The sequence below is a fragment of the Chinchilla lanigera genome, unplaced genomic scaffold, assembly GCF_000276665.1.
Source record: "Chinchilla lanigera isolate Chin_1 unplaced genomic scaffold, ChiLan1.0 scaffold00122, whole genome shotgun sequence".
Classification (NCBI taxonomy): domain Eukaryota; kingdom Metazoa; phylum Chordata; class Mammalia; order Rodentia; family Chinchillidae; genus Chinchilla; species Chinchilla lanigera.
The window spans coordinates 472,320-489,024 of record NW_004955523.1 but is presented as its reverse complement, the minus strand read 5'-3'; the positions used below and the strand labels follow the sequence as shown (position 1 = coordinate 489,024).

The 16,705-nt window shown below is 43.4% G+C and overlaps 2 protein-coding genes across 2 annotated transcripts in view; one reads left to right on the top strand and one right to left on the bottom strand.

The window, feature by feature from the left end:
* Window positions 1–1,934, top strand: part of Zc2hc1c (zinc finger, C2HC-type containing 1C) — a gene marked incomplete at its 5' end in the record, with an annotated part of 7,447 nt that extends 5,513 nt beyond the window's left edge. The window contains 1 exon segment of the mRNA XM_005409378.2: window positions 1,198–1,934. Within this exon segment, the coding sequence (XP_005409435.1) occupies window positions 1,198–1,461 (264 nt within the window). The 3' untranslated portion in view covers window positions 1,462–1,934.
* A 3,693-nt stretch (window positions 1,935–5,627) lies between these two features.
* The window catches only part of Nek9 (NIMA-related kinase 9), a gene marked incomplete in the record, with an annotated part of 39,566 nt that continues 28,488 nt past the window's right edge, over window positions 5,628–16,705 (bottom strand). The window contains 6 exon segments of the mRNA XM_013507146.1: window positions 5,628–6,904; window positions 8,962–9,171; window positions 10,626–10,787; window positions 11,931–12,145; window positions 15,514–15,573; window positions 16,422–16,592. Of these exon segments, the coding sequence (XP_013362600.1) occupies window positions 6,779–6,904; window positions 8,962–9,171; window positions 10,626–10,787; window positions 11,931–12,145; window positions 15,514–15,573; window positions 16,422–16,592 (944 nt within the window).

Here is a 16,705-nt window from a genome sequence, read left to right as displayed (position 1 = left end):
GGGAACCGAACTCACGACCTTGTGCTTGCCAGGCAGGCACTTTGCCGCTGAGCTAAATCCCCAGCCCCTTTGAGCTCCCTTTGTAGCCCAGGCTGGTCTCGAACTCACAAGGATCCTCCTGCCTCAACCTCCAGAGTGCTGGGATTACAGGCGTGCGCCACCATGCCCAGCTATCAGTTGTTTCTTTTCATAGTATACTCATTTTATTGATATAATTTTTTCTGATATCCTTTTTGTTGATATTATGTTTTCTGTCAGAGTAAATTGTCTGGTTGTGGTGTTATATGCCTATAATCCCCATTATCTGGGGAGCCTAAGAAGAAGAATTGCAAACTTGAGCCCAGTCTGGGCAACTTAGGGAGACCCTATCTCAAAATAAAAAAAAAAAACAAAAAACAAAACAGGCCTCGAGTCATAGCTCAGTGGTAGAGCATGAACACAGCATGCAGGAGCCCCTGGGTTTAATCTCCTGTGACGAAAAAAAAAAGTTTCATCTTGTTGCTGCTCCTTTTTGTTTGTATACTTTCTGGGGGTCTTTTGTTACAGTTTTTGTCAAATACCTGATTAGTGGCTGTCTTTTCATATTCAAGTTTAAGTAAAGCTTGTTGATTAAAGTCCTTCAGAGGAAGATTGTCACATAGCACTGTAACTGGGGTTCTGCAAGGTTCATGTCTGAAGGCTGCTTGATGCATCTAGAGAGCTTCCTCTTCCCTGAGGGGGTACCAGAAGGTTGACAGTTCACAGTTTGCTATGTAGACTGCACTTATTCCCCATTTTCACCCTCAAGATTTACCGTTTTCTACCCTGTCTGGATTGCCTGAGTTTGAAACAATCCAGTTCAATTTCTGCAGAAAGTTCTTGTTCTTCTGTGAGGGTGGGGTGTTGGACTTGTGGATACACAAGTCACGGCAGGAACCAGCTTATTTTTAGTCCTGTACCTCTCTGGTTTCAACAACCTGCTACTTCCAAGCACTGGCCCTCTCAGGGGTTCTGCTAGGAAAATGGTTTGTCTTCTAATAGTACCCCTGCCCCCACAGGCCCTGGATCTGTACCTCCACTCTGGCAAGTCACTTACCACTGTTGCTCCTTTCTTGTTTTTTGACCTTGTGGGTTAGTACCCTTTTAACTGCCTTCTGTCATTCTCATGGAGACTCAGGAAGGACACACTGAGTGATTAGTCTTCCTTTTACATTACAGGCTGAACCTCCTCAGAAGAGCAACTGGAGACAGAAGCACGAATCTTTCATCCGTACCCTCCGTCAGGCACGAGAGATCCAGCAAGTCATTGCCAAAGGTGGAAACCCCTCAGACTTACCTCCCATACTACCTGCAGAAAACCCAGACTATGTTCAGTGTTCTCATTGTAGCCGCCACTTTGCTCCCAAGGTCGCTGAGCGACACATTCCCAAGTGTAAGACCATCAGGAACCGTCCACCACCTCCAAGAAAGCACCATAGTTGAGCAGACAATAGCAAAAACCTCCTCCAGTAGTTTAGAAGGCTCTGCTTCTCTGCAGCAATAAATAGGACTAGAATACTTTGGTATAAAGCAGAGAAGAAACCTCCCAAAATTTTACATCACGCAGCTCTGCTAAAATCGGGGAGAGAGCTATAGCTAAGCAGCAGAACGCAGCAGGAAGCCCAGCTTCCCACTGAATTACAACCTCGGCTGGTGTTTCTCATTTTCAGGCCCTAGGAACTGATGGGTGAAGACACTGAATAGTGAACAGGCGACATTAAAGCTCTTTCTCACAGGCGTGGCTGTGGTTTGTGCTGAAGTGCCTGCATCTAGCTATTTTTCTGCTCACATGTGGCCACTTTCTGTTAACCCTTCATGTTCTTGCAAGAAATAGGAGAATTGAGAGGAGTTGGGGTCAGAGGATTGTGGTCACCCAGATGGCAATTCTTATAAAAGACAATACGATTTTGCTTTAAGGCATTATTAATGAAAGTCTGTCCTTGGCCTCCACGAAGCATGGTTCTGGCCCAATGCCAATAAAAGTATGCAATGTTAGGGCACCGACATATCCTAAACTTTCCCCGTGGCGTATGTGTAATAAAGGCAACATTTTTATATACTTTACAGAGTTAGGATGAGGGGAAATATACTTCTACTTGTTCTTTTCTAATGGGTTTCATACGTTGAAAAAGGAAGGAGCTGCTAGCTCTCTGCTTTCACATTATGTTGGTTGAATGACTTTTTAAATGAGGTAGCAGATGTATCATCAAAGCAAGCTGGGACATTGCCGTGTCACATGTCCCTGCTGATTGTAACATAGTTAAATTCTATTTTGAAGAATAAACGCTGACAGAAAAGGGACCAGATCTTTTTAATTTTCTGTGTAGAATAGTGCCTAGCACAAGGTAGGTCCTCAATTAATAGGCTTGGGGAACTTAAATTAAAAAAATGAATGAGTCCTTGAGGAAAGATCAGAGGCACTGGATATTTAACCAAGTATGTCCATTCCCCAGGCACATTTAATGAGGAAGACAATAAAGTTCCACACTTGGAGTTAAAAGCAGCACATGGTCCAGGTCACAAAGTGGCAGCTGGTGGACAGCTTTTCTCCAGTGTTTTATTGGCTGGGACAGCATTACAGATATGATCTGACATTCAGATACTGGGTTATGGAGCATCTCTTTGAAAAGCTGGAGGTTCAGGAGACACTGGACAGCAAACAGATCGGGAGGGGTTTGGAATCAGTGGCTCAAGGAATGCAGCAGTGGGGCCTGTTTCACTTCCTTTATCTGCCTGGCCCCACAGGCCTCAAACTGGGGTTTGAGATCCCTAGATGATGTTATTAGGGTCACAGGTCAGGGCTCTTCAGAGAGAACAAATGCTGTGTGCTTAGGGAGTGTTTCTACAGACATAAGGATGCAGTAATTCATTCTTAAGTTGCTGAGGAAATAGTCATTGCCTTCACGTTTCCTTTGATCTTATGTTTAGACTGGTTATTCTATTAGTCTTTTAAATTTAGCTTGACTTGGCTTTTGGAAAGAGGTAAGAACTGTTTTCTATCTAGTCTCTTCCCGGATGGGATGAGAGAGGACACATAATGTTGCTTGTAAATGTCCCTAATTTTATATTACTTTACCCAAGAGCCTTTAGTGCTAGTAAGCAAATTTTAAAGTTCAAAAAATTAAGCAATGGGAAAAAGTCTCATGGTGACGATTATGCCATTGGAAAGTGTGTACAGTGAAAATAACTGAAGCATGTTACATGCATGTATGAACCTGTCAAAATGAAGCCCATTAATCTGTTTAAGCAGTAGAAAGGCAGTGTAGACAGGCCAAGAAGACATTTCCTCCTATTCCATGCAGCACAGCACCCCTGGTCCACATTTGCTTCTGGTCACTGATCACTCTCCACAACTACACAGAAGGTAGTGGAGATGTGACTTTTCAGCTTTTCTCCCTGATGCGTATGACTTTGTGAGGTTTAATGATCAGCGTGTTTTATTTCCAGAGTTAATCACTGAAGCAATAAATGACTTCTGGCTTTGCAGCAGGAACCACCATGTTTTACAATACTGAGTATGACCTGCTCTGCCCTGACACGATCATGACTAATACTTCTGTGGGGGCCCCATGGATCTTATTTGAATGAATGTGTCTGAAATACATCTGTGCCTCTAAAGTGTTCTATTATCAGTGTTTCTGAACAGATGACAAACCAAATGAAAGTTGAGTTTTAGCCTGTTTTTGCCTTAAGCTTTAGCAATACGTTCAGCCAAGAGAAGTTGTAACTTGGCTGTGCTCTGCCCAGGGAGACCAAATACAGCTCAGTCTCTTTGAGGGTTTCATAAACAAACTGGCACAATCGCTTGGAAAGGCCCCTCCTGGGACTGAGGAGGTAAGTGCAAGAGGAGACCCTACTTTCAATGGGCCATTTTTTCCCCTCCCTCTGTACTTTTAGCACTGTCTTATAGAAAAAAAGATATTTTATCTTCTTTAGAAAAAAGATCCGACAGCAGAAATGACTGTGCCGGGAAGAGTACGAGGAAGAAGCAGAGATTATTTCTGTGCAGTGTTCCTTGCGCTGTTTCTGCTGCAAGAACACTTCACTTACAGAAAGACTTCTGGAATCAAGGATCATGAAGGCCTAGAACATGGCTATTTTACGTCCAGCGACTGAGATGGGTGTGAGGCTTACTAAGGCACAGCACTAATTGAAAGTTTAAATGTTTATTTAAAACAGAAATGCCAAACCATTCCATCCTCAATCTTTCCAGCATCTGGCTAACAGTAAGCTAGTTCTTCAGCAACAGTGTGAGCACTAGGAGTAACCCAGGTTATACTGTAACTCCAAGCAAAACTACCGGAAAACCAAAAGCATCTACCACTGCATAAAGAAGAAAAGCAGGACAAAACTTGAGAATTAGCTACAGGAAACCATTCAAAGGCATTTCTTCCGCCTTGCCTTTCACTCTATCCAACGCACTGCTGCCACCTTTGAACTGGTTTCTGCTTGCATAGCTGTTTGGTGGGAAAAATACTATGGTTATCGCAGGCACAATTTGGGAAAGTGCAAGTTGTCTCTAAGGCACAGAACTTAAGTCTCTCAATCAGATTAACAGCAAACCTCAACCTCCCAAGGGAACATACTAGAGAAACTCACCACTGAGTTCCACTGCTAGGGAATGACTCCCCTCTGGAACCAGAGCAGGGCTCTTACCCACTTTCACACGCTGTCACCCCACAGTCTCAGCAACGTGCCCATGTCCCTCAGCTCCAGAGCAGAAGCGATCCTCATGACAAAAACCCCAAATAACCCTCCTGCTCAGGCCTGCTGAGATGATGAGCATGAGGATACAGGGACATGAAAGGTCAGTTAGTCCTTAAGAAAACCGCAGTCGCATTTACATGATGAACCAAAACCACTGTTCGGGTTTACAGCAAAACCCCAGATCCTGTAACTTTAATTCAGGCTTGGCCCTTCCCTTATTTTAGGAAAAGGCTTCAGTGATTACATTAGTACTATTGTACTATGCTTCTCAGAATTGAGAAAACAATGGGACATCAAATCAAAGATCCCACTGGACAGAGCTGCCCTTCCCCAGAGATAGCTTGTTTTCTTGACCAGCACCAGCCTTTACACCACTAGTTTTAGGGAGATGGTAACATTTCCCTTGCACAGGTTCTCCTGCAATATTAAATAGATTGGTTTGGGGAAAATAAAACAAAATTAATTTAGATCTTGAGAGACGAAGAGGGGGCTGGGATATAGCTCCGTGGTACAGTGCCTGCCTGGCAAGTGTGAGGTTGTGAGTTTAAGTCCCGATTAAAAAAAAACAAAACAGAGGAAGGATATGAAACTCACCAAAACAGCTTCTGTGACTCAAAATACAGGAGCATTTTATATGGCTTTATGGAAACCCTAACCTCACACCCTTAAGGGAAACCATCAAACACCTGCCTGGAACTACCTATATACAGTTTTATTCTTTACTGTGTCCCCTTGGAAAGCTAGTTTGCTCTTGACAACAAGGACACATTAGAAATGAGTTTGCTGGTCCAGGCATGGTAGTGCACACACCTATAATCCCAGCACTCAGGAGGCTGAGGCAGGAGGATCACCTTGAGTTCAAGGCCAGCCTGGGCTACATAGTGAACTCAAGGCCCCCCTGAACTGTGTAGTGAAACCCTGTCTCAAAAAGACCAAAAAAAAAAAAAAAAAAACTGCAGCCACATTTCTTTCACTTGGCAGGTTCTACCTGTTGTGTTAGGGTTCTAGGAACCCTGGGGTTCAGTGCTGGTTTGGGCCACGTGAATAGGGAAGATGATACAGATTCACTGGTTATGACATGGCTTCAAAAAACACCAAAAGGAGAGAAATACTGACTAAACATACAGAGAGGGAGGGGCTGGGGCTGCTGATGTCAAGATCAGACTCCTAAGAGCCAGGAAGGCAGAGGCACAAGAAGCCCTCCTGGGGCAGGAGACTTAGTGATCCAGCCAGGTAGAAGCACTGAAGGAGGTGCTCCTCTCCCTCTCAGTCTTCTCCTGAGGCCCTTGCCTAAGGTGCCTGGCTCAAATCTCTGAGACACTCCTTCCTTTTTTCAGAGCTGAGAAATCCCACCCTGACCTGGCCACTGTGTGCTGAGGATGATCTGTTCTTCTACTTCGCATTAAAGACATCTTACCAACCTTCAGAGGAAAAACAGTCCAAACATGCTTTTTCCCCTGGAGCATTTAGCTGCATGAAGTAACTGAACTTTCTGAAAATGCATCCTACATTGATTCCACCACACAAATTTTCCTGAACTCAGGGCGTCTGAGAGGGCTCAGGATACTTTACCATTCTCCAGAGAGCCCTGGACAGGCTGTGCCCGATCCCAGCCCACTCCAGATTTACACTTTCCCTCCTCACCCAGAGGTGCAATGCCTGGTGCTGAATTCCCAAGGCACCTTAGAATCAATGGTGAAAATGATAAGTGGGATATGAGTTGCTACCAGCGCAATTAAAGTGAGCACTGCGTCTCTTCTTCAAAGGTGGGATCAACACATGAGGTACAGAGCTGCTGTTGCTATGGCAGTCACTGATGACAAAGCCAGGCCTACAAGGCCCTTCCATTCTCCAAAACAAGAAAACTCACTCTAGATCCTATCTAAAAGGCAATGCCACTCTCCAAACGTACAAGGAAAGTGCTTCAGCGCCTCTGCCTTATGCTCCTTGTCTGCAAGTGAACAAAGCCAGGGAAGCTGCTCTCTGCATTCAGTAAGTGTGCTGTGAAGTTCTTTGGGTCCCAGTTTCCTGGGGGCTCTGCAGGCTCAGGAGACTAGAGGCTGGATCGACAGGACTCTGTTCCCAGGAGGCACCAGGAGGAGTCTGTATCTAAGTCAGGCTTTGGATCCATTTCCATCTCTTCCTTTGCTGTCTGAGTTCCTTTGGAATGCATCCCCACCTGTCCAGATAGAATGAAGTTCCACATTAGCAACGGTGTTGCCTGGTCACAGCAGTTCAGGAAGAGATTTTCTATGCCAGCCTCTAAGAATTTATAGCTGTAGTCCTGTGGGAAGTTCACAGTACTACCTTAGAGAAAGTTCACACTTGGAATCTCATACTCTGGGAAGCTGAGGCAGGAAGATCACAAGTTTAAGTCCAGCAGGGGCAAGTAAGTGACTTAGCAGACTGTCTCAAAATAAACGATAAGAAAAGGACTGGGGATGTGATTCATTGCAAAGGCCCTGAGTTCAGTCCCCAGTATTCCTCTCTTTACACACACAAGTTCACACCGATACATTTGTTGCAGGTAGGGTGATCAGCTGTTGTTTACCTGGCACTGCAGGGTGTTCTGAGCTGTAGAACTCTCAATTTTAAAACTGATTTTTTGTCCTAGGCAAAACAATCTTGCCTGCTACAGCTGCCAATCTTAGTTTAAGTATGTCTATTACTTTTTAAAGTATTTTCATAGATACTATTTTACTTAATACTTAAAACAATCATACAGACAGAATAGGAAGTATTAGTGTCTTCATTTAGTGAGAAATTAGGGCTCAGCTCATAGAAACAAGGCAAAAAGTCCAAACACATAAAACTGGTGGATGGCAAAGCTCCAGATGAAATCCACTTTCCTATACCTAGCTGATTCTGTGCAGAGTAATACTTAATTAATTCACTGTTTATTTACTTTTGTAGTGTTGGGGATTGAACGTAGGGCCTCACACATACTAGGAGAATGTGCCACCTCAGAGCTACATCCCTACACACCCCCATTTAAAATTTTGAGATGGTCTCACTATGTTGCCCAGGCTGGTCTCAAACCCGTATCTTTTGGTCTCAGCCTTGCTTGAGATTATAAGCATGTACCAAGGTGCCTGGCAATAGCATAGCTCTCTAAAAGACAATGGGAGCAGCATTACCTTTGAAGTGTTTTTCCAAAAGCATTTAACTTAAATCTAATTAAGCTTTAAATCTAACTTTCAGTTTTCAGAAAAGACAGGATAACAAAAGAATGTATTAACATTCTAGAAAACAAGACAAACACAGAATGTGGGACATTCTGTCAAACAACTGGCTCTATTTCTGCAGTCAATGACATTAGAATGTATTTTATTTATTTATTTTTATTCAGTCTTTTTGAGACAGGGTCTCGCTATGCAGTTCAGGTTGGCCTTGGACTCACTTTGTAGGCCAGGCTGGTCTTGAACTCGCAATGATCCTCCTGCCTCAGCCTCCCGAGTGCTGGGATTACAGGCGTGCGCCACCACGCCCGGCTTAGAATGTATTTTAAAAAACTGGTTGTAGCAGGGGAACTGTTCTAGATTAAAATGAGACATAACCAAATGGAATGTGGGTTTTTTTTTTTTTTGGTGCCAGGAATCGAACTCAGGGCCTTGTGCTTGCCAGGCAGGAGGTATACCAGTGAGCTGTATCCCCAGCCAAATGTGGAGGTTTTGACAGGATTCTAATAAAGGATTTTTTTAATGGGAAAATTCAAATGATCAACTGGGTACTAGATGAAAATTGAGAATATTAGTGTTAACTGTTAAGGTGTGGAGATAATACTGTGGTTGTCCAGAAGAATGTGCATCTTTACCTTTGAAGGGCTTACTTAGGGGGACTATGAATGATTTTTATAGTCTACTTTAAAATGCTTTGGCAAAATGTATATATTTTATATATTACAGACACACACAGAGGAAACAAATATAGCAGCATATTAAAAACTGCTGAATCTAGATGGTGAGTACATTGGGTATTCACTGTAATGTTTAAAAATTTTTATAGTAAAAAGTAAAAGAAAAAACAGTAACCACAAACAGTAACAAAAAGCAGCAGAGGTTTGGTGAAGAGAATGATTCAGTCCAGGTGCCTGATTAAGGCCCAAGGGTTCTGGGATTAATTATAAAAGTCACATCATTCAAATGTGAGGACATGCAGAGCATAAGTCTTGGTCTTTTGTTTTTGTAAGTGCTCAAAACAGACTTAGAAATTGAATTACTCTTGTAATGCTCTTACCTGCTGCCCTTCTTCTAATTTCTTATTCAGCTTGTGTAGTTGGGTAAAAATCTGGAGGTTTTCTTGCTGTAGCTTCTGTTGTTCAGCCAGACACTTTAACACGAGACCCTGCAATCTCTCAACCTCCACCTGCAGAGTGCTACATGCACAGGCAGGAGTCACTGGTGCTCCCTTCCCAGTACAAGGTACTGCAGCAGTCAGCCGGGGTAGCTAGAGGAAAGAGGGACAGATTGGGGAAGGGTCTGCTCCAGGGGCACAGCTCCCCAGGCCAGACAGATTTACCTACAAGTGAGTAAGACACAGACACACACAAAGAGGTGCAAGAGGAACAGAAGAATGGCGGGGTGACAGTCGCACCAGGCACGAAGGAGGCACGGGAATGCTCAATGCCTCAGTCCCTATTACTCTAAGACAGAAGAACAGTAACTTCTTTTGGAGGATTTTGTGAAAAGATTTTAAAGTGTGCTGATATTCTCATTTAAAATGCTACAGTGGGGAAAAGCATGATTTGGTTTGAAGTAAGTCCTGATCACTGTGAGGACACTGCGATCCAGCGGGTCAACATTCATGCAAACATTCACCTTGAATTTTGAAAGGTTTTATTACTTCTTCTGGGAAGGTTTTCAATTATCCTAGTCTGGGTTTTTCTCCTTCTTCTACTCTGCTTTGTTTATAGCCAAGGTCAACAAATGACAGCCCATTGGCCAATTCTGGCCTTCTGCCTATTTTTGTAAGTAAAGTTTTATTGAAACACAGGCATGTACTCTACTCCTGTATTATGTGTTACAGGTTGAACATCCCTTGTCTGAAAATTGGAAATGCTCCAAAATCCAAGTCTTAAAATAACCAAGTCTTTCTTTCCTTTTTTTTTCCTGGTACCGGGAATCGAACTCACGACCTCCCGCTTGCCAGGCAGGCACTGTGCCGCTGAGCTAAATCCCCAGCCCCAATCACGAAGTCTTTCTGTGACTGTTTTTATGCTGCAATGTGAGAGCTGTGTAGCTACAAAAGAGCCTGTATGGCCCACAAAATCTAAAAGAATTACTATGTGGCCTTGTATGGAAAATGTTTGGTGGCCCCTGGTTTAGAGTTTTATTGTGGTGTTTACTGCAATTTCATTTCTACCAAAGTCAGATGTACATGTGTTGCTCCCTTAGTAAACTGAAACATGTTTTACTTTTTTTTGAGACAGGGTCTCACTGTGTAGTCCAGGCTGACCTTGAATTCACTATGTACCCCAGGTTGGCCTTCCACTTGCAGCAGTCCTCCTGTATCAGCCTCCCAGTACTGTGATTATAGACGTGAGTCATCATGCCTGACCCTTTCTTTACATTTAAAACCTCCAGCCTATACTAGGAGTATATGAAAAGCAGTGAATTGGAATTCTGGAACTTCAATTTTAGAGCTTCTAAGGCAGAGAAAAGAGAATCCTCTGGGGTAGGAAAGTGGCTGCCAGGACTGAGAGGATAAGTTCTGTTCTGAGGTAACTCAGTTCATCCTTGCGGGGAGAGAAGCTTTCAGTGTAGCTGGACAGGCAGTGAGATGAGCGGACACAGGGCAGGTGGGCCAGTGAAGCTGAAGGACAGAGTGCCGCCAGGAGAACTGGGCAGAGTCTGTAGGAACTGTCTCCCTAGTTGTGATGCCAAGGCAAAAAGTTCAGTTACCCAGGCTCCTGTGGGGGGCTGGGGCTCCACCGGCACTTCGGAGGCCACTTTGAGTCCTTGCAGCTCTTCATAGGGCAAGGTGTCCTTCTCGGATTCGGAGAACGCGCCACTGAGGGGAGATGAGCTGTCTGGCATGGGGATGAACTCTGCGTTTTCCAGCTCCTGTGTGCATGCGACAGAGTCTCATCAGTTCTGTCTGCAACAACTCCAGCTAGTTCCACAGCTTTCTCTCTCATGACCCAAGCGCCCTCTAGTGGGCAGACAGCTGCGGTTAGAAACATCTCTTGCCCCACCTGGAAACAAAGTGCCACCCTTTCAACAGCCCACAACAGTGACACAAATTCAAACTCAAACCCAGACAGTCTGCAGAGTCTGCAGTACGTCTCCATACACTGATCGACACAGGACGCTGGCGGGCCGGATGGCGCCACGCTACATCCTGTGCTCATCCTCTTCAGGTGACTTTCGAGATTGGTCTTGTTGGTTAAAGAACTTTAAATCTTTTCATTTTGAAAAAATTTTAAAATTTCAGAAACTGTAAAGGTTCATGGTACAGAATAAGAAAATACAGATGGGCAAGGAAGCTAAGAAAAACCAGCAGCAATTTCATTGCTTAGAGTAACACTTAAAATGATCAGTATATATAGCCTTGCCCACACTTCTCTGGGCATTGCATATTTTTCTAAAAGAACAAGATCATGCAGCGACCTCACCCGCTGCATAGCCCTATGTTGTAACTAACTTTCCATATGCACACACTGCAGCACTCTTACTGTCTGCACCTTAACCTTCACGGACCATTTTCCTACTATAAGGCATCTAACTGTCTGTCCCACTGTTCCTGTGCTATAAACAGTACAAAAACTGTAAGCTTGATCTTTGCGCACGTGCACCACAAAAAGTGCCATTTTTTAGTACTGAGGATTGAACCCAGGGCCTCTGCATGGAGCTACTCCCTCAGTGTGCCCCCCTCCTTTATTGTTTATTTTGGGACAGGGTTTCGCTAAGTTGCCCGGGTTGGGCTTGAACTTGCAATCCTTCTGCCACAGCCTCCCAAGTGCTGAGATTACAGGTGTGAGCCGTCATGCCCAGCTTCAAGGTAGATTACATTAATTTACATCCATTTAAGTAATACAGGTATGAGAATATTTTGTATCTCTTCTTGTTAGGAAGAAAAAGGATCAGTGATTTTGTGATTTATTTCTAGGAAAAAAAATCAGAAATTTAGATTCCTTGCTGTAAAACAGTTTAATAGGACATACTCTTTTCTAGTCCCTGCAAAAGGCATCTCTTCTAAGCAATTACCTTTCGAAGCCAGCCAGGACAGGAGCTGCTGGCCCCGCCACTATTCCCCATGGCCTCCGTGGGACTGATGAAACCTTCCATTCCTCGGTCTGCTTCCATTGTTCCTCGAAAGCCTCCACTTGGATCAGGAGTTGCAGACTCCTGCTGACTGTCCTCTTCCTCACCCCCACCGCCACCACCACCACCACCACCTCCTGGGCTGGAGCTCTGGACCACTGGCAGACACAAGGTACAGAAGTAGAGTTTTAGTATGCAGCAAGAAAGATCTACCATCTGTCAGCCCTACCCACCCCAGAAAGGCTCCTAGACTTGCATGACATGGAACGGCAACAGTACAAGTCAGTTATCTCAAACTAAATTGTTAGTTTTTACGTAAGGTATTTGTATATCAGGATCTTTGTGATGATAACTTTCAAACCTGTTTAGCCTATATGCAGATTATCAATATTCTAATATAATACTAAACAATCCCCTAAACCACACATCACCATGCTTATTCTGCACTGTGTGTATGTGTGTGTGTGTGTGTGTGTGTGTCGTACTGGAGATGGAACCCACCACAAGCCATGTCCCCAGCCCTTTTTATTTGTCACTCTGAAATAAGGTGTTGCTAAATTACCGGCTGGCCTGAAACTTTCAGTCCTCTTTCCTCACCCTTCCAAGCGGCTGCAATTACTGCACCTGGTCTTACTCTGCATCTTTAACATATACATTCAGACTCCAGCATCCTCCATTGACATTTGTTTTACATAAAAAGTTCTTTGACATTTGAATCAAACACTTCTCCAAGTTGCCAGATAAACCACTGGAAACTTCACATCTGGAAACAACCAAATGATGAATTCTTCAACAACCATGTAAGTATTAAATTCTTTGATGACTAGTCCTATGAATTTTAAAAATATTATGATTCTCTTTTTCCTATCATGCAGTAAACTCCACACTACTGTAATGACGACTAGCTGTTATGTGATCAGGAAATTTTAGTATGGATTAAAGAAAAATGTAAGAAAGTAAATTTGTCAAACCTAAAAAAAAACCCCCGTACAGTACAGTCTAAGGTTACACGGAGAGGGCAGTGTGTCACCCTGAAGCACTGCCATGAGGACCGACTGCCACACTGAGGTCCTGCTGAAGTAGCCAAACTACAAGCAGCCAGATGAGCTCTTAAAGCTTGCAATTTTTTTACTTTAAATGTTCCCCTCCCTGTTATTGTTGTGCTTTTTTTTTGGGGGGGGGGTTGTTTGTTCGTTTTTTGAGACAGGGTCTCACTAGGTAGTTCAGGCTGTCCTTGAACTCACTATGTAGCCCAGGCTGGCCTCAGCCTCCCAAGTGCTGGGATTACAGGCGTGTGTCACCACAACCAGCTTGCTTTGTTTTTTTGAGACAAGGTCTCACTGTGTAGTTCAGGCTTACCTTGGAATCACTACTAGCCCACGGTGATCTCAAACACACCAAGATCCTCCTGCCTTAGCCTCCCGAGTGCTTAAATGGCTTTTAAGAATTATGTTTTAGAAGCCAGGAATGTAGCTCAGCACCACAGCACCTGCCTGCCAAGCACAAGTTCCTGAGTTCGATTCTGGTACAGAAAAAAAATTATGTTTTGGCCAGATGTGGTGGGGCACACCTGTGATCCCAGCACTTGGGAGACTGAGGCAGGAGGATCCCTGAAAGTTCAAAGTCAGCCTGGGGTACATAGCAAGACCCCGTTTCCAAAAACAAAGTTTCGTTTGCGATATATACAAGACCATTTTTAACATATATGTAAAATTTTGATGCTTTGCAGTAAAATGAACATATATGATGTGATCATTAAAGAACCAGAAGTGTACTACCCGCATGGTCACTAGCTGTACGTAGCATTTAAATTTAAGTAAATTAAAAATCAGTCCCTCAGTCACACTAGCCACACTTTTGAGTACTCAATAGTCACATGAGGCTATGAGCCATTATTCTGACAGCACAGAGAATATTCCTACTTTCACAGGAACCTCTATTGGATCTGTTGTCTCTATCATCGCATATGAGTTGGGAGTTATAGTACTTCCTCATCAGATGGAACCAGTCTGATTAATTTTGTATGTATCAATTCTTCTTAAAAAGATTCTATCATGCATTTGTGGGGTTTTTTTCGTTTTTGTTTTTTGAGACAGGATTTTACTATGTTGTTTAGACTGGCCTGAACTCACTAGGTAGTCCAGGTTGGCTTCAAACTCATGGAAATCCTGCCTCAGCCTCCCAAGTGCTGGGATTACAAGGATGCACTACCACGCCTGGCAACTACTATGTATTTGTGCATCCTTAAACAACGTATCAGTCATTTGGCTTGTTTTTAAACTTTATCAAAAGATACACAGTCTGCTGCAGCTTGCTTCCTGTATTTTACATTATGGAAGTAATATAGAGATATTTTCACTCCCATACAAAAACACTGGATAGGTATAACACATTCAATCAACAAATATTTATTGTTTACTATTTGTCAGAGACTGTTCTAGGCAATGTGGATTAAATGAATGAATAAAAAAGACAAAAATTCTTGCCCTTACTTGAATTTACATTTTCTGTCCAATGGACATCTGCTTTTTAATCTTACATTTTTCCTTTAAATACTGTTTTAGCAAAGGAAGTTGTAAAAGAACAACTACGTTTAGCAAAAAGATACATTATCATTTATCACAGGGATTAATGTGCACAGATAAGGATGCTGAGTAGATTACTTAAGGCAATAATAAAAAGATGTAACAGGGGTTATCTATGTATAAACGAATGATTAACAGTCACAGATCAGATTTTTAAGTGTCTATTTTTGGGGAATTAATGTGCTTCTATCCCACAATATGTCAGAATCAGTGCAAGGTATTAAGCCTGTGGGGACTCTAGCAGGTAGAAACCAGAAAGGACCAGACTCAGTTTCCTGGCATGTTATAGAGGGACCATGCCAGGAACAGAGAACCTCGAAGAAAGCAGTTAAGGGAAAACTATCAGAGAGCTTTGGGCTGATTTTCCTATGCTGAAAGTTTAGCTGGCTTTTATTTTTGAGGACCTATTCTGAAAGATTATTTCTTTATACCGGAATACCCCTGGGAATACCCTGGAAGTAAAGGGCAGGGAGAACCCACAGCCCTTCAGATTGTAAGGAAAGGAATAATACGTAAGTTACATTACAGCTTGGGGTAAGCTGTTTAATTACTTCCATATGCACTGGAAGCAAAGAAGATGTACTCTCCCTCTGACCATAACATAAGCCATGACTTACTGTGAAACTTACCAAAAAGGATCCTCCCGCTTAACTAGTGTACTCTGTATTCCCCCAAAGAAATTTTCTGTTTTCCTTTGAGGTTTTTTTGAGACGGGGTCTCACTATGTAATGTAGGCTGGCCTTGAACTCACTTTGTAGCCCAGGCTGGCTTTGAACTCACAGTAATCCTCCTGCTTCAGCTTCCTGAGTGCTGGGATTACAGGCGTGCACCACCATGCCCAGCAGTCGTTTGAGTTTTAGTGACTGCATGGACCCTAACCTAAAGATCCACAGTTCAGAAACCACTGGTACCTGAGATACCAGTTCCAGTTTGCTACGTACCCGTTCCAATGGAGAGGCCACTGCTATTAGAACGGATGGTCTTAGAATTCAATACTTTCTCAGTGGAAAAATAGTGAATAGGTAAACATTGTATACAGACATAGGAAAGTAAGAGGAGCCTTGGAGAGTGATATAATACAGGAAATAATACCTGACTCCAGATAACTTTATGCTTACTTACTGTTTATAAACCAAACACCAGGGCCGGGGATATAGCTCAGTGGCACAAGCACCCGCCTGGCAAGCACGAGGTCGTAAGTTCCATTCTTGGTACCAAAAACAAAACAAAACAAAACACCAAAACCAAACACACTAGCTACCCTATCTAAAGTGGCAATTCTCCACCTATGCTGCTCACTGAAATCACCTGGGAAGCTTTCTTTACACAGTAACAGTGCAGTGCCTAGGTCCCACCCCGGTCTGGGTCAGATGGTCAGGGATAAGGTCAGGAGTAGGGTTTGTAAAAGCCTCCAAGGGATTCTGATGTGCAACCAAGATCTAATGAATTTGCAAACCCTTACAGAGACCTTTAAAATTTAGTTCAAAGTGCTATTTATGCACAAAGCATTCATGACTTAAAGTTCCTTTTTAAAGACATACTAAATGTTTTTTAAGAAAGTATGAACACAGGTAAAAAAATTCATTAGTAGGTAAGTTGAAGTAACAAATTCCATGAGGGTGGCAGAGTCCACAGTTACATTAAAAAATGGCCAAGAGATGGCAAATGACAAAGCTTGGGACATAACCATGTCCTGTTCCTACCCCGAGGGCTAGCGTCCCTGAGCATTACAAGAAGTCCACAAATTATGTCTCCTTCAGGACACTTGTAAGAATGTGGCCATCAGTCCCTCAGCACCTTAGGAGTGGGTCAATCCTGTACCTCAACTCCACACATACGAACCGCTTACCAACGATGAGGATGGTGTGCCAGCCGCGGCAAGACAGGTCCGGCACATGATGCAGAGATCCAAAAATAGGCCGAGGCCACGAGGTGCAGATATCAGAGCCATGTGGTCTCTCAGTGGGGGTCATTGCCAGGCGCCCATTTCCACCATTGCCCCAGGCAAAAATGTGGTTGTCTGGAAAAAAAATGAAATAGCAGATCGTTTCACAGAAGACTGTCTTCCCTACTCTAGGTTTCTCATTGTGATGCTCTCAAGCTAGAAAGATGTCCCACTGTGTACTAAATTAG